At 42.7% G+C, this 18,192-nt stretch overlaps 1 protein-coding gene and 1 pseudogene across 1 annotated transcript; both read left to right on the forward strand.

Annotated features, from left to right (window-relative positions):
- Positions 1 to 276: 276 nt before the first annotated feature.
- Positions 277 to 1,216, forward strand: LOC136139790 (olfactory receptor 10J1-like; annotated as a pseudogene).
- A 2,735-nt stretch (positions 1,217 to 3,951) lies between these two features.
- On the forward strand, positions 3,952 to 14,709 carry LOC136139950 (signaling lymphocytic activation molecule-like). Its single transcript, XM_065898222.1, has 4 exons — positions 3,952 to 4,072; positions 10,527 to 10,868; positions 12,836 to 13,120; positions 14,570 to 14,709. Exons 1-4 carry the CDS (start codon positions 3,952 to 3,954, stop codon positions 14,707 to 14,709), a joined length of 888 nt encoding a protein of 295 aa, XP_065754294.1.
- Positions 14,710 to 18,192: the final 3,483 nt, after the last annotated feature.

The following is an 18,192-nucleotide window of genomic DNA, read 5'->3' on the forward strand; positions in this document are numbered from 1 at the left end:
GTTTTAAGAAAAATTTGAGACCAATTTCATGGGCCATACATAGGTTGTCATTTTTTACATGACCCAGGAATACTTGAAAAGAATGCTTTACCTCAAACTTTTAAATAGTGTTGCTCAAAATCTCTGTATCTTTAATTCCAGTTCTAGGACCTAGTCTGCCGTGTCCCTGGAAAGGGCAGGTAATTCATGAAGTTTTGAACTGGGTCTTTGTGGTGTTCAATCTTTGCTCTGGACAGTGTGCTCACCAGAGGGCAGGGTAGCCTCTGGTCCAAAGAGATGGTGCTGACTTTGTCTTTCAGACCTGAGATCTTCAGTGAGGACAGCCAACCACACAGAGGTAAGAGAGTTTATTTCCAAGGTTTCTCCAACTTCCAAGAACATCAGCTCACACTCTTTGTGGCATTTCTTACCCTGTATATTCTAACTCTGGCTGGCAATTTCATCACTGTGACTGTAATCCGCATTGACCATTACCTCCACACCCCCATGTACTTCTTTCTAAGTGTCCTCTCCTATCAGACACTTTCTACTCTCTGGTCATCATCCCTCGCATGTTTTCCAGCCTTGTAGGTCTGAGCCAATCCACTTCCCTGGAGGGCTGTGGGACTCAGCTTTTTTTCTTCCTTGGCTTTGCCATCGCCAACTGCCTCCTATTGGCAATAAGGGGGTATGCTTGCTCTGCGGCCATCTGCCACTTTATTAACCGATCATCATGAACTGGAGGGTCTGCGCCAGGCTGGCATCCTCAGTCTGTGCCACGGGGTTCTCACTCTCACTGGTTCAGGCTGTGGCCATTTTCAGACTGCACGGATTGAGCATTTTTTCTGCGACGTTCAACCTGTGTTGGACCTGGCCTGTGCTACCACAATCATCAATGATATCCTGACCTTAATTATCAGGCTCTTGGTCATTACAGGCCCTGCAACCTTCCTCTTCATCTCCTACATCCTCATTATTTCCACCATTCTCAAGATCGCCTCAGCTGAGGGCCGGAAGAAGACCTTTGCCATCTGTGCCTCCTACCTCACTGTGGTCATTGTCCTCTACGGCTGTGCCTCCACTCCCTACCCCAAGCCCAAGTCAGAGAACACCAAGGATGATCTCAGTGACCTACACTGTCATCACACCTTTACTAAACCCTGTTGTGTGTAGTCTAAGAAACAAAGAAGTCCAGGATGCTCTGTGGAGAGTGGTGGGTAGGAAATCCCTTTCCTAAGATGAAATCCCTACCCAAACAGGTATGCATGCCTTCCAGGAGGAAGCCTATATAGGTAAAGTTACAGAAGCAAGATTTCAAATGATTAGTGAAGTCTCATACATCACGGCCAGGGCAAAAGTGGAGCCGGGGTCTAGCCTCTAATAATTGATTTTCACTTCCTCAACCTTTTGTTAACGTAAATAAAAGTAAAAGTCACTCAAAGACACCTATTGGCCGTATTCCAGTAGATAATTACAAGGTCAGAATGTGATCTAGTGTTTATCTCAAGCTTAAATTTAAAGTGACCAGTCCACTTTTTAATGTGGTATAAACTACATTAAAATCGCCACTCCACTGAATCCTCTTTTAACATAAATTGGATGCTTGAACAAGTGGTCACTAGGGAGGATATTGCGTAGAAATCTAAGTGCCTTGTGCTTTAATAAGATAAGCAAAGCACAAATATAGATATCTTTTAGGAAATGGGTTTGCAGTGAGCTAAAATCCTTCTAGAGAGAATATTTTCAAACATGTGGGACTTCAAAGGAAAGGGAACCATGGGGTGGGAAGTGAGAGAGTTAATTGGAGAGAACTCCTAACTGCATATGACGGGCATGTGACACACATGACTTGGTCTGATGCTTCGCTTCTTCTGGCTAGAGATGAGCCACATAAAGAAGTCCTTGCGGGGCTGAGAGAAGGGTCTCCCTCATGGACAGGATGCACAGCAGGCTCAGAGGAAATGAAGACTAACAGCTCAGGGAGCAAACTGCTGAAAGAATGCTGTGAAATTGGCCGAAAAGAAAGAAAAGTTAGAAGCAGATCCAAATTGGAGCTTCCTGTGGTAGGAGAGCAAGAGAAGCCAGAAGTACAAGGGGAGGGTCAGGAGGAGCCAAAGAGAGTTTAGAAAAGGTCCTTCAGGTTGGGTCCTCTCCTGCCCTTTATAAGCTAAGTAAGTCACAAAGGCAAAGAAAGAGAATTAAACAGAAATATGAAAAGAGTCAGCATAACACCTTTCTGATAAATTAGGTAATTCCATTAGTCCTGAAAATCTGAAAAGAGTTGACAGTAAAGGATCTTGACATGAAAACTTCCATAAAATTAAAGCAACTGAGTTAGAAATGGAATAATAAAAGGCAATTTACTGCTTCTCACCTTAAAAATATAAAAAAGAATCAGGGTGAACTTTAGACTCAATTTGTGACATAAGATAGGTGTTGAATCAAACTATAATGATCAAAATTGATAATTACTGAGCAAATAAAAATTATTATACTGATCTATTTATTAAAAGATACATAAGAGGGCTTCCCTGGTGGCGCAGTGGTTGAGAGTCCGCCTGCCGATGCAGGGGACACAGGTTCGTGCCCCGGTCCGGGAAGATCCCACATGCCGCAGAGCGGCTGGGCCCGTGAGCCATGGCCGCTGAGCCTGCGCGTCCGGAGCCTGTGCTCTGCAACGGGAGAGGCCACAACAGTGAGAGGCCCACATACCGTAAAAAAAAAAAAAAAAAAAAAAAAAGATACATAAGATACACCTGAGTACACAGTATCCTCATTATAAAATATTTTTGAAATATAAAAATATCAAAATCTCTAAAATGATCGTACATTTTATAGGCTATGCATGCAAGCACATAAAAATCTAACTTTAAAACGGTTCTGCAGTTCAGTCTACTTTGTAATTCTGAGCTCCCAATCTGCCTGACAGAAAAAAGTCATCTAGTCCTTTTCATGTAAACTGGGGTAATTTAGTAATTAAGTCATTTTATGAGTAAACAATGAAATTCAAGGTCTTGCTCCTGCCCTTTCTTTCCCATTATCCTCTGGGTGAATCAAGTTCTGGTGCAGGTGAGACAGGCTGGACCTGGGACCTGGGACCCTTTGTTGCAGTGCTTGCACCTGGACAAAACTCTCCTCCAGCAACAGAATACAAAGAAACTATAACTGTAAGGTGCGAAGAGAGGGTAGAAGTGAAAACCCCAGGCACTAGTTGAGAACAGATAGTGGCCACAGTGTTGTCATAATGGTGGCTACTTTCCTGGAAGAGAAGGCTCCAAGGCAGCAAGAGGGGGAGAGGCCAGGATTTTTGGAGCCCAGGGCTGGTTACAGTAAGTGAGAAATGCAAATCAGAAATGCTCAGGGTCAGGGCAGCTCCAGTGTAGGGCCAGACACAAGACAAAGTGTTTGGAGCTGGGCTCTACTCCTGTCTTTCTGGTTTGCTGGTATTCTCTGTTTAGTAATAGCTGAGCTATGAGAAAAGGTGTTTGAGAAAGAAAAAGCCAAGCAAGGGGCAGACTTTGGGCTTACTGTGGAGTGGGTGAGAATCTCCTTTCTGCTTAAATGCCTTGGGACTGTGGGAAGCAGTCTGGAGTAGAAGCAGCATTAAGGAAGGGGGGACGTCCTGAGGCTCCGGATGTTCTGTTCTTGGGGTTTTCAAGACCACAAATCCATTATGGACTTTTCCAGGAGAAGCCCAGAGATATGCTAGGATTGTCAGAGGGGCTGCACTTGGGATCTGTCTTTTGCCAGATTCCCAGATGAATAGGCCTTCCTTGGCCCCACTTTTCCTCAGAATCAGGCAGACCCATGGCTCTTGCTACCCAAGGTCTCAGAGAGCAATAATTGCACTGAGGGTTCAGAAAGCCAAACGAAACCACTTTAAGCCATCACAGGGAGAGTCAAACTTTCCTGGGTGCATCCCATTTGTGACTCCACCATTTTTGGAATTCTTCTTAGTGACTATCAGGCGTGATGGGTTTGAACAGTGAGCTGGACTTTTCTATCTCTGTGCTGGCTTGCCTCCTGGCCAGTCTGGCCCTGGCATTTCAGGTTCTGCTGACAGCTGCTGCACGGAAAGCTTTGGAGGTCACTGGTCAGTGAGAAACAGCCCAGCCCCACAGGCATGGCTACCCAATCAGTAGTGTCTCCCTTCCTTGCCTTTGTCTTCTCTGAAATACGTACAAAAATTTTAGTGTTTTTATTTAAAAATATGCACCCTTTTGTGAAACCCCAATAAAACCCAGAAGGAAATGCTTTGCAAATGGGACAGGTCATTCATGACAGATTCACCCAACCAAGAAGCCCCATTCTTGTAAAATCAGTACCTACTCCCTTTCCCATCTCTACTCAGCTTGACTTCCAATTCCCAGTCAAAACTGTAAAAATCAAGAAGTCCACATGTCCCTCCCCCAAGTAAAGTGAATTTTCCATTTCCCCCAATGATACATTTTTTAATAGACTTCAGTTTTTTAGAGCTGTTTTGGGTTCACAGCAAAAGTGAGCAGAAGGTACAGAGATTTCCAACTACCTCCACACATGCACAGCCCCCCCCCCATTAACAACATCCCCCACCAGAGTGGTGCATCTCTTACAACTGATGAATCTACCCCAGTGGGATTTTTTATTCCTTCATTCAGGTCCTCCTCACATCCTTCACACACATGAGGGGAGAGGTGAGGGACAAGTGGGGGCATCCTAGATTTGGCCCAACCTTGTTGTTCACTGGCCCATTGTACCCCAAGATGCAGATCTAGGCACTTCCATCTCTCAAAAGCTTTAATACTGTGATATAATGCCACTATCTTCACTGTCTCCAGTGTTGGACTGGAAATCAGAACCTCAATGCTATTTGGTTTTATCCATAGATTGCCCTTGAACAATGCCATTCAACAATGGTCTACTAAGGACACACGATGTGGCTAGCACTATGTGAGGTGTGGGGGAAGTAAAATGAACAACCACAGCCTCTGCCTAGCACTTGACACAGTATCTGTGAGAGCCCTTCCATGAATGTTTGTTGAATGAATAATAATAGTATGTACAGCATCCTTGCTGTATACCAAGCACTGTTGTAAGTGCTTTGTGTGTATTATTCATTTAATTATCATACCAACCCTATGAGATATGTGTAGTTATTGTTACATTATGATTTTATAAAAGAGGAAAAAGAGTCACAGAGCAGTTAGCAATTTCTCTTTAATCACCCAGCCTGACTCCCGAGGCCTGAATGAATGAAACTAGAAAAGCTTATGTTTAGGGAGGAGGAGAATCCTAAAATTTGTTTCCAGGTCCCATGGTAAAAATTAGAATATGCTGTCTATAATTGAAGGATATGAGTTGATTTTAATTGAACTGAAATGAAGTATAGGAATTTTCAAAAGGTGAGAGAGGTTGACAAAACCAAAGAAGGGAGTGCAAGGCATATGGAGGTATTTGATCTGGAATTTGAAAAGTGGATAGAAATATCTTTCATCATGTAGCTTTCATTTAATTTTTTGTTAACTAGTTTGTTTATTGGAAGAGTATCACATGTATGTCTATAAAACTTCCACAGTGTAAAAGGGTACAGAATGGAGACAAATCTCCCTTCTATACCCCTCCCTACTGTTACCAGTTTCTTGCATGTCCTTTTAAATGTATACATCAGGTAGGTTGGATTTTTATATAATTTGAAAAGAGTACTCTAGAGGAAGGCACAGATGCAGAGGTAAAGTGCTGTGAGTTTTCAGGGGGAACTGTAAGTGGCCTACTGCACCTGAAGCAGAGGTTTCATAGCTAAGGCACTTCTAGCTCCTCACCTGGCAAAGAGGGATAAGGGTCCCCTTCATCTCCCTACATAAACAACTCTTATGGATGTTATACAGATAAAGGAGAGTACATTCAGATTTTGGAGAGAGAAGAAATTAGACTCTGTTTTGTCATTTGTTCATTCATTCATTCATCTTATTCAGTTTTTTCATTCTCTCGGGCAAAAAGGATTTATTGAGTTCCTACCATGTCCCAGGTGGGTATTAAGGTTATAGCAGTGAACAAAACAGACACAGTCCCTACTCTTGGAAACTTATAACTGAATAAGGATGACAAGCATTGAACAAGAGTTAAAAATGTGTTGAGTGATATGAAAGGAGAGACGCAAAGTGAACTGGAAGCATATGGCAGAGAAACCGAATCTAAGCCGAGGGTCAAGGACAGAGGCCTGAAGGACAGAAGGAGTTAACCTGGCAAATAAAGAGCAGTGACAGGCTTTCAGGCTGGGGAACAGTGAGTGCAAATATTCTAAGATAGAAAGACCCAGCAGCGTCAAGGAATGGGACTAGGAGGACAGCTGGTAGGACTTCTGTTTAAAAATGAGACTTATTAAAGACACATTATCTTTTCTTTGTAAGCCTAGATTTCCCATAAGAACTGTGAAGGCTCTGAGTCCTACCTGAAAGAAATGTTGTAGCAAGATGCCCAGTAACAGGGCTGGGCCAAAAAAATGTTATCATTAGGTAGAATCCCATTGTGTGAAAAGTTTGGCTAAATGCTACTGATTTCAGGAAAATATCCACGGGCCTGTGTGACTCACTCTACTTTCTAAGTAGAATTGCCCTGGAAGGAAAGTGAGTTGGTGTTAACAGCTACAAATGTTTCCTCCAGACTCTCTTAGTAACCAGGGGCTGACTGAATCACAGACCTGCTGGAAAACACTCATCAAGCAGTAGGATGTTTCAGGAGCTGGGACTCTACTTGAAGTGTTTTATGAACCACTTTAAAGTCCCCACTTATTTTTCCACCCTTGCTTAGGTGACAATGAGTTCACGTACCCCCTGCAGACCTGACCACGCACACGCTTAGTTGTTACATCATCATTCTTTATGTGGGTTGTAACGTGTGAGGGTCTCTTCCTGATGAAGTTTTGATTCCACTCCCCATGACTGAGTCTGCCTAAACCACTCAGCCTTTTCTTCTCATCTGCCCTCTCTTTCTTTCCCTCTTCTTTTCTTTTTTCAAAAATTTTTTTCTTTGATTTTTTTTTTTGACTACTTTCTGCCCCATCCTCTATTTCCTCTTCCCCCGACTCCCTTCCAATTCCAAGTTCTGAAAACAGCCATGGTGTAAAGAGTTTGTTGGGTTACAGGGACAGAAGGGGCACACAGGAGACATGGCAGGGTGGAGACTTATGGTCTATGAATGGGTATAATTTCCATTTCTTTTTTCTCTATATTAAAATGGATCCAAAAAAATCAACAGTATGATGGCAATTCTCAACCTTGATTTGAAGCCCAGACTCCTTTGAGAGATGACATTTATGGCTATGCTCCCAGAAAAATGTACATATGCTTATTTCTACCGCTTTTGTACACAATTTCAGGGGGTCTATGTACCACATGATGTTTCTCCTTGCATGGATGGTTCTAGTTTTCTGTCATCCCTTTATTGGTAGAAGTTTAAGTTCAGGATCCAAGAGGTTACTCTCTTGGGTACTGTACCTACCACATTATCTGGACAGTCAGGCATCCATAAGTGTGGCTGGAAGGAATTCCAACATGCCCTGCAGTTTATCTTTATAAAAACAGCAACGCCAGCACCATGAACAGCAGGCCTTATGGAATCAATTGAGCAACAAGGGAGAGCACTCTGTTTCAAGAGTTGATGTATTGGCAATATGTAAAAGAGCAAATGCCTAATTGCCTTTCTCACTATTCCTTAATAATTATAAGTGTCAGGAATTCTCTGGCAGTCCAGTGGTTAGAACTCAGGGCTTTCGTTACCGGGGCCCAGAGTTCAATACCTGTTTGGGGCACTAAGATCCTACAAGCTACATGGCATGGAAAAAGAAAAAAAATACTATGTGTCCACCACTCAAATCCTGATTTTTCTTTTTTCCCAACCTCTGAATCTCTAGTCTGATATCAGCTGGGCCCTTTACAGGATCTCAGAGCATGTTGGTATCAAGAACATCTGAATCAGTTTGCCCAAATTTCCAACATCCATCTTAACCACGAGTTATTGTGTCTTTTCTAGATGGCTGCACTACTTAGGCAGACAGTTTTATCGTACTCTTCTGACTTTCTTATCAACTAGAACAATTTGTGCTCTCTCTGACTCATGGGCTCCTTCTTTTACAAACATTAGCTTATGGTTAAGTTCAATTATTAAGTTCAGTCACATATTGGGCAGAGCTAAATAAGAGAGGTTTTAGTCAGGTAACATGGCTTTCAGCATTCATAAATTGAACAGATATTTATTTAAAGCCTACTATGTGCCAACCACAATTGTGAGTCCTAGGGACAAAACAGTGAACAAGATCAAATTCTTCCTCTTGAGAAGCTGGCATTCTAGTGTTAAAAAATAAAATGAATAATATGTACAGTATAACATCAGACAGTGATAAGCACAACAAGAAGGGATAGGATAGGATAGGTAGGGTAGTCAGAGCAGGTCTCTCAGAGAAGATGATTTTTTGAGCAGAAATCTAAAATAAAATGAGGGAATGAGCTCTTCAGATATGTACGGGAAGAGATTGCCAGAAAGAGAGAGAGAGAACAGCAAATGCAAAAGCTCTGAGATGAGAATGTTCTGGATGAGTTACAGACCAGCCGGAGCCAGTGTGGCCATAGTGCACTGAGGACAGGAGAAGGAGTTGGAGAGGTACCAGGGATTGGGTTATTCAGTCTTTGAAGCAATAACAGGGACTATGGATTTTATTCTATGGGTGCTTAGAAAGCCCTGGAAGATTAAAAGCAGGAGAGAGACAAAATCTGATATAGTTCTAAAAGGTTACACTGTCCGTTGCATGGATGCAGGGAGATTAGTTGGAAGACAATGGCAGGACCAGGCTGGTGATGATGGTGGTTGAAAGTCCTGAGATGCCAGATATATTTTTAGGGCAGAGTCAACAGGATTGCTGATAGATTGAATGTGGAGTATCAGAGAAAGAAAGGAGTCAAAGATGATTCCAGTGTTTTGACCTAGGAATTGTAATGTTTGCAGAAGGGGCTATAGAATCAAGAGTTCATTTGCTAAGTTTGAGATGCCCTTTAGACCTCCAAATACCAATACCAACCAGTGTAGGCAATTTGGAGTACTGTAAAGGGTTTGGGTAAGAGATATATCTCTGTAAGCATTCCAGAAACATGTAAAACTATGCAACTAGATAAGTGTGGCTGAGAAAGAGAAGAGGTCTGAGTACTGAGTCCTGGGATGCTCCAGTCTTTAAGAGCAGAAAGGTTCAGGCAAGGAGACTGAGAAAGGGCAGCCAGTGAAATAGGAAGAAAACCAGGAGAGTGTGTTGTTCCCCAGGCTAAATGAAGGCAGTGTTTCGAACGGGGAATACGAACAATGCCAAGTGAAAGCAAGATGAGAAAGCAAGGATGAAGATGGAGAAGTGACTTAGTATCATGGAATATACGGTGACCTTGACAAGAGTAGTTCCAATGAGTAGTAAGAAGAAGGCCTGTCTGGAGTGGGTACAAGGAAAAATAAGTCAGGAAATGGGGACAGAAGGTATAAACACACATTAAGGGACTTTGGGATAAAAGAAAACAGAGAAATGGGGAGGTGTCTGGGGATGGACCTGGCACCAGGGGAGGGGTTTTTAAGATGAGGGAAATTACATGTTGGTATGTTGTGTGTTAGTAAAAATAACCCACAACATACCATAACAATAACAAAGTTGATGACACAAGGGGTGGGGGAAGTTGCATAAGCAAAGCCTTGAAGTGAGTGAGTGCTCCATGAAGGAAGAGGTTAGCCTTATCTGGGAGCAGAGACCATCCATCCAAGTAGGTAGGTTGACTTGGTGGTAGAAACAAATGGAAGTCCTCTTTCGTTTCTTCTCCTTTTTCAGTGAAATGAGAAGCAGGGTCATCAACTGAGGTTGTGGGTTTTTTTTTTTTTTTTGGTTGTTGTTGCCTCAGCTTTTTTGAAAAAGAGAAGTAAAATAATTTCCCACCCTTGACATTGTTAAATATCTTAGCTTTTTGGGGAGTTAGGATTCCCCAGTTTGAATATGAGGCTCATCTCCTCCTGGACTCCACATCCCTCAGACTTTTCTCTTTCCTCCTCATCTGAAATGATGCTTCTTAACCTTGGTTTCTTGGGCTCACAAGCTCAGAATTAGTTTCAGTTACTCTCATTCTTCATGCTATATATCCAATGGTGATGGGAAGTCTGGCTGAGGAGTTAATCCAGTTACTAGTTATATGACTTTAGGCAAGTCATTTAACTTCTCTATGCCTTAGGTGCCTTAACTGTAAATCTGAGTTGATAGAATTCCCTCCTAGATCAAAGAAACCCAGAGTGCTAATTAGTCTATACAGCTCTATCATAAGTGATTTTAAGATTTCCACTGCAATTTTTGAATACTGAGAATATAGTGGGAAATACTGAGAATATAGTGGGATCCTCATGACAGTCCTTATAAACTACTAAGGACCTGGCAACCCCAGGGATTGGCCAAGAGGAAGAGGGAGACCATCCAGTCTATTATTCCTGATCCACAGACAGGATGTGAGTCTCAAAGGTTCCCATAATAAGGGACTTCGTTCTCCTTCCTCCTGCAGGTGAGGGCTCAACGAATTGCCCAGTGATGATCCTTGGGCAGCTGGGAAGCAGTGTGCTGCTGCCCCCGACATCTGACGGGATAAGTAAGAGCATGAATAAGAGTATTCACATCCTTGTCACAATGGCAGAATCACCCGGAGACACCACCAAGAAGAAAATAGTGTCTCTGGATCTGCGGAAAGGTGACTCTCCACGCCATCTGGAGAATGGCTATGAGTTTCATCCAGAAAACCTGAGCCTGAGGATCCTGAAAAGCAGGAAGGAGGACGAGGGCTGGTACTTTATGAGCCTGGAGGAAAACATTTCAGTCCAGCACTTTTGCCTGCAGCTGAAGCTCTATGGTAATGACAGCGGCTTCCCCAGTCCCCACTGGAGGGACGAGATAGTTCCTTGCCTAGGAATTTAGGCCTCTCTCAGAAGCAAAGGGTATTCAGAGTTGGAAGCAACTTGAAAGACATCTCAGTCCAGGGGCAAACCGTCCTTCAGGAAGAAGTTTTAGAAGTTCACAAATCTTTTTTTCATCCAAATTGCACGTTAGTGATAGCTGATTAGCACAAGTTACCTTTAACCCCATTTTCTTGGGGCTCCAGGCCCTCTTGCCTACAGCCCCTCTGCCTGTTGACAAGAGGGCCTGGAGCCCCAAGAGTCTCAATTTACAAATAAGATTTTATTTGAAAAAAGGTGTTTTTTTAATTAAAAAAATTTTGAATACCACTGATCAAGCTCAATCTCACTTTCATAGATGAGGACACTGAAATCTAGAGATAAGTGGTTTGCACGTTCCCACTCACATCTGCGTAGGTGGGTTCGCTGCAGTAGGAGTCCTGGGAGAAGGAGGGCTGAAATTCAGCCCACACATCACTCACCAAGCCCCGCATCCTGACAGAGGATTGCATCTACCTGGTGGAAGAGGCATATTTTTCTCATTTAAACAAATTGCTCTGATTATAAAATTGCTTAGTTGCAGAACTTAAACTAGAACATAGGTCCACCTAAATCTAAGGCCAGTGCATTTTTGAGCCGCTTTAACTGCCAGCCCCTCTTGAACACACCCAGAGTTTGTCTCTTAAGTCCCAAGGCTCCCTTGAATTCCCAGGGATCCTGGCAGCCATGTGGGCTACCCTGCTTCTTCAACAGTGAGTTTCTTATCTCTGAGGATGGGACAGGAGCCCCAAACAGCCAACATTTCTTTAAAATCCTCAGGTACCGACAAGAGAGACAGAAATACCCTCCCTGCCCTTCCCCTGGCCCTAGCATTCCCTTCCCTCAAAACGGTGTATGCAGAATTCCCACAGCCCTCCACCAGGTATCAGGGTGTCCTGATCATTCCAATAGTGTTCCCGGGGCAAGGCTGCCATGAGCACAAAGATTACACATGCATTTTCTACAACAGTTCACTGCCTTTGTCACATCTTGTCTTTTATGATCAAATTCTTACCTTAGAAAATATGGTTCCTGCAACCATGGTGTTCTTCTCAAGTCAAAGAAAGAGTCTGGATCTTGGAGTCAGAAAGACGTAGTTTCAGATCTCAGTTTGGCTCTTAGAAGCTGAGTGGCATTATGTAAGACACTCTACCTCTCTGGGTCTCAGTTTCCTCATTTATAAAATGGGAATAATTATAACTAGGTTCATAATTGTTGAGAAAGTTGTTGAAAAGATTAAAAAATATTACAAATGTGAAATTCTAGCATTATGCCTGTCCTATAGTATGTGCTGAAGAAATAAGACTTTCCCTTTTACTCTGTCTATTTCACAGCATTAGAGTGAGATAAGTTGGTGAGGCCTGTGGCTATCCCAATTTCAGACACCCTAAAGCACTTGCTATAACACACACACACACACACACACACACACACACACACACACAGAGTATAGATGAAATCTCACCAGTAAAAAGTCATTCTTTTCGATCTGGAAGGTAATAATTTAGCCAAGAACAGTTAAAACCCATGGGGGAGTTAGCTGACAGCAAACTCCACAGGTAGAATACAGGAGAGCAACCTAGATGAGGAACAACAGAAAGGCAAGGGGAGCCCTAACAGTACTGGTTGGGGGGAACTAAAAGACAATTTTTTCTTCTCTATTTTATCTCAAGGTGATCCTGGAAAGAAGTATGGGGGAGGGGCATATGAGAGAGGGATGGTGCAAAGCAGTAGGTCCCCACAGAAATAAATCACACTACAGATCCACGGGGTTGGGGCGGGGGGAAAGATGCTATTAGGTTGCATTTTCTTCTAACAAGAAGGTTAAGGCAGCATTCCAGAGGATTCATTCCAGTGATGGCTGCCTTCCTCCTCCTCCTGACAGAGCAGGTCTCCACTCCGGAAATTAAGGTGTTGAATTCCAGCCAGGAGAACGGGAACTGTAGCCTGATGCTGGCCTGCATGGTGGAGAAGGGGGACCATGTAGCTTACAACTGGAGTGAGGAGGCGGGCACCCCCCTGCTGAGCCCCACCAAGAACTCCCACCTCCTGTATCTCACCCTTGGCCCTCAGGATGCCAACAACATCTACGTCTGCACCGTGAGCAACCCCATCAGCAATGGCTCTCAGACCTTCATCCCGTGGTCCAGATGCAGCCTCGGTTCCTCAGGTGAGTGCCCTTGTGGCGGCTAGTGTGCCACATTAACGATATGGGCTCAGTCCCCACCTGGACCAATTGCTCTTCTTCCATAGCCATGGTCTTCACCTTGGGAACAACACTTTATATTTTCTCTATAGTTTGTAAAAGCCTCCCATGTGCATTCAGTGCGTGGTTACTGTTCATAATGACCAGGGTGGCATTATGCTCAGTTCAGAGTTGAGGAAACCAATGAGAAACGATGGAGCCAGACCCAGAGCCCAGGTCTCAAGTTATGATCCTTCCTCTCCCCTCCTGCCGTGGCACCAACCTGAAAGGCTGGCCGGGTGAGGGAGTGCAGGTGGCAGGTCCTGACTCCCAAGTCCATGCTCTACCAATGGTGGGGTGGTTCTACACCATCAATAAGAATTTATCAATCTATTTATCTATTTATCAATTTATCAATCACCTATGCTGTAGAAAATTGGGAATAGATATAACATGCTGCTCTCCGTCAACATGTTATAAGGATAAGACATGAAACATGTGCTCAATAATGAAAAGCAGGGTGTAATAAAGGGCCACATTTCATGAAATGTACTGTGAATCCCATAGCAGGTCAGAGGGCCAGGGGAGTCAGTTCTCTGACTAAGACCTAGACTGTGAAGTCTGGGAAAATGATAAGTCATAGAGCACTTTATTATTGGCAAAGCGCTTTCAACTGTATGATCTCTTTTGATCCTCACAATGGTCTTATCAGATAAATGTCATCATCTTCATTTCACAAATTAGGAAGTTTAAGCTCATAGCATGTAAGTACCCTCCTCAAGTTTCTTCAGCTTATAGATGGTAGAGTTAGCACCTAAACCTAGATCTTCTGACTGATCTTTCTCTGGAAAGATAAAGCATCGTTATTCTGTTATCAAAAGGAACAAAGGGCTGATTAAGTAAGCTCAACTAACCACTTGAGATTGGAAACAGGATAGACCACTGAGCCTTTTCATTAATCGATCTTGTGTCCATGCCTCAGGTAGGCTCAGGGACAAAAGAACCAGGGTGCTGGCCCTGCAAGGTATTACCTGTGCTCTGACATTCTTCCCTCTGCAACCACTGGGGGGAAACAAGAGTCATTCCAAGGGGACTCCTGCCCACAGTAGACTTGGTGTATATGTGGAGGGCTTTTCCAGATGACCAAGGATCCAGGGACAGGGGAATGCAGCCAGGTCATGCCCTTCAGCATAGCATGTCCAGTCAGCAACTCCCCTGAGGTATTCCAGAGGGACTGCTGGGAAAATCTACCTGCTCTCTTCATCTGAGAGCTCGTTGGTGAGCCTAACCAACTGCCTGTTTCCTCCCCCAGCCATTCATGGCAGAGTTGGCCACCTGTCCACCCACTCAGTGTGTCTGTCTGCTTGCCAACCTTGCACACAAGCCACATTCACAGGCTCCTCCCCCAGTTCAGACCTCTCTCTCTGCCCACAGCTATTCAGAATGTGCCGGTGGGATCAAGAAAGCAGTCTTGCATGAGTGCGGAGTTTAAAGAATGTGGCCCCAGTTGTCCTAGATCCAATATTACCCTTTTTACTCACAAGGATAAGCCACTTAACCTGTCTAAGACTTAGATTCTTCATCTAAAATACTAATGGCTGAAAGGTCTTAATTGTTTACTATGTGTCAGTATGTGGCATCTCATTTAATCCTCCCAGCAACCAAATAGTATTAGTATCCCCACCTTACAGATGAGGAAACAAAGATATGGAAAGGTCACACACAGAGCAAGGGGCAGAGCTGAGTTGTCTGATTCTGAAATCCTCATAGGTACTAGTGGAACAGATAATACACTTTTTAAATGCCTTATAAATCATAATAAAAATGTGTGTATTTCCCTCAAGGCTGAGGACGTAGTAGCCCTTACCCCTGCACAGCCTTCTCTGGTCATAGCAACCCTCTTAGAGTAAAGACAGGGCACCAAATGTTTTACCCTGACCCACCTCAGAAAAGAGGAATAATTCTCTTCATGCTCCTCAATATAGTTTAATGAGAATTTAATCAATGTTTTCCAAAGTCTTGGCCATAAAGCTTCGCCTAGGGGCACTTAGCTCAGGACATTCGTAAGAAACATATAGGGACTCCCTGGTGGCGCAGTGGTTAAGAATCTGCCTGCTAAAGCAGGTGATACGGGTTCAAGCTCTGGTCTGGGAAGATCCCACATGCTGCGGAGCAAATAAGCCCATGCGCTACAACTACTGAGCCTGTGCTCTAGAGCCCGTGAGCCACAACTACTGAGCCCATGTGCCACAACTACTGAAGCCCACGCACCTAGAGCCCGTGCTCTGCAACAAGAGAAGCCACCAAAATGAGAAGCCAGCGCACCGCAATGAAGAGTTGCCCCTTGCTGCAACTAGAGAAAGTCCGTGCACAGCAATGAAGACCCAACGCAGCCAAAAATAAATAATATAAATAAAAATAAATTCATAAAAAAAAAAGATACAAAACAACCAAAATCCCAACTTCCACTTCTGAGGTGTCAAGCAAAAGCAGGGTACTGCACATGATCCCTGCACAAAGCACCACCAAGGAGGTGTGCAGACCACCTAAGCCACTCCTCTGGCTTGACCCAAGGGTCCACCCCTACCCTCACCCCATTTAAGGGACCAGCTCACCCCCACTCAGGAGCGAGCAAGGGAACCTGCTACTTGCTTTCACTCCCTTGTGCCACAACACAAGTCCCAATAAAGCCTTGCGTGAATTTCTAGTTTGACCTCTTATCAATTTCTATTGATTAAGGAGTCCAAGAACCCTGGGTTGGTAACAAAGCCTTCTAGTTTTCTTAGCATGGAGGAAGAGGAACTTGATCCATGGTCACTTCCACCTGTCTATGTTGGATTTCTATGTAAATACATGACTTCCGTGGTCATCCTTGTTATCTATTGTGATGACTCTGGTCTTATCATGCTCTTTAATCAATGTGGTTCCTGCACTTCATCTTCCTTGTGACTACTCTAGGTCTACTGGCCCTCTCTCAACCACTGCTTGAGGGCAATTGGACATTCAGTTGCACCCTTGACCCTATAATGGAGTAAATAAGACACAGTGGGGTGTCACCAAGACATCCACTTGGATGTATCACTCAACTGTTTCTGCTCCACCAGGCTTCACGTGTTTTCTGAGGCTGGGAAGTGAGGGACATATCCCTTCTGCTTTATCAGTTACCACCCATCCTTCCTTACAGCAGGGTAAACCTGGTATCTGCTGGTAGATCTAAGAGTGGGCCTTCCCCAATATCCAACTAACTCCAGTGTTATCTTCTCCACAAAGCTGGATACCTTTATTTTATTTTGGCAGAAAAACCTAAATTATTCCTAACTCTGTAGTAGTTTACATTATACATTTCACATACAAAGTACTTTTAGTGCTTAGACTTTTAATATTCAAAATGATTCTTTGTAAACTAAATGTAGCTTTCCTCTCTAGAAAAGTTTGCTAAAGTTAAAAACTATTTCATCTTTTAAGACAAATGTTTTAGTTATGAGTTAAAAAAAGTCTTTTTGAAATTCAACGGACCTTTTTTTTCTGGATTCTTTTGGGCTTACCCTTCCCTGGGGCAAATGAAAGTCCTCTGAAACAATGTGAAATATGGAAATAATGTAGAATTTTTATTCTGTTGCATTTATTTAATGTGTCAACAACATTAATTATCACAGATTTTTTAAAATGTTTTATTATCTAATACAGATAGTTACCTGCCATTATTCTTCTTCAGAATATTTTTAGGTGTTTTGCCTGTTTAAATTTTTCATATAAATTTTAGAAGCAGCTTATTTAACTTACACCCCTCCCCAACACACACACATACTCAGCACAGTTACATACATACAAGTGAACCAAACTCTGGTATTATTTTATTGAAATCCTACTGCATTTATTAACTAATTTATGAAAAACTAACATTTTAATGATCTTGAGCCTCCATATTAAAAACATAGTATTATTTTCCATTGGTTTAAGTCTCCTTCTGTTTTTACTTTTTACATTTCAAAGTGATCAACCATGATAACCCTAGTTATGATGTCACCATACAAAGATGTACATAGTTATGTTCATAACCATGACTCATTTATTTTGCAAATGGAAGTTTGTACCTCAACATCCCTCACCTATTTCTTTCCTCCTCCCATCCCTTTCCCCTTTGGCAACCACCTGTTTGTTCTCTAGGACTCTGTTTCTGTTTTGTTATGTCTGTTCACTTGTTTTGCTTTCTAGATTCCACATATAAGTGAAATCATACAGTATGTGTTTAACTTCTTTCACTTAGCATAATACCCTCTAGGTCCATCAATGTTGTCACAAATGGCAATATTTCATTCTTTTTTATGGCTGAATAATATTCCATTGTAAATATTTACCACATCTTCTTTAACCATTCATCTATTGATGGACACTTAGGTTGCTTCATATCCTGGTTATTGTAAATAATGCTGTAATGAACACTGGGGGGCATGTAACTTTTCTAACTAGTGTTTCTGTTTTCTTCTGATAAATACTCAGGAGTGGAATTTCTGGGTCAAATGGTAATTCTATTTTTAATTTTTTCAGGAATCTCCATACTGTTTTCCATAGTGGCTCTACCAATTTACATTTCCATTAATAGTGTATGAGGGTTCCCTTTCCTCCACACACCACCACTTGTTATTTGTTATCTTCCTGATAATAGCCATTCTGACAGGTGTGAGGTAATGTTTCATTGTGGTTTTGATTTGCATTTCCCTGAGGATTAGTGATGCTAAGCATCTTTTCATGTGCCTGTTGGCCATTTGTATGTCTTCTTTGGAAAAAATGTCTATTCAGGCCTTCTGTCCATTTTCAATTGAGTTGTTTGTTTGTTTTTTGATGTTGAATTGTATGAGCTTTTTAAAAAATCCTTTATTGGATCTATCATTTGTGAATATTTTCTCTTATTCACTAGGTGGCTTTTTCATTTTTCTGATAGTTTCCTTCACTGTGAAAAAGCTTTTAAGCTTGATGTGGTCCCATTTACTTATTTTTGCTTTCGTTGCCCTTGCCTGAGGAGACATATCCAAAAAAAATATCACTAAGATAAATGT

The sequence above is a fragment of the Phocoena phocoena genome, chromosome 1 (assembly GCF_963924675.1).
Source record: "Phocoena phocoena chromosome 1, mPhoPho1.1, whole genome shotgun sequence".
Classification (NCBI taxonomy): Eukaryota; Metazoa; Chordata; class Mammalia; order Artiodactyla; family Phocoenidae; genus Phocoena; species Phocoena phocoena.

What these genes read in the sequence shown, in the direction of transcription:
- LOC136139950 (XM_065898222.1), top strand. Translation starts at nt 3,952, where the DNA reads ATGGGTTTGAACAGTGAGCTGGACTTTTCTATCTCTGTGCTGGCTTGC. An exon ending in GAAAGCTTTGGAGGTCACTG is followed by an intron (nt 4,073 to 10,526) that starts GTCAGTGAGAAA and finishes TTCCTCCTGCAG; the next exon opens with GTGAGGGCTCAACGAATTGC. An exon ending in CCTGCAGCTGAAGCTCTATG is followed by an intron (nt 10,869 to 12,835) that starts GTAATGACAGCG and finishes TCCTCCTGACAG; the next exon opens with AGCAGGTCTCCACTCCGGAA.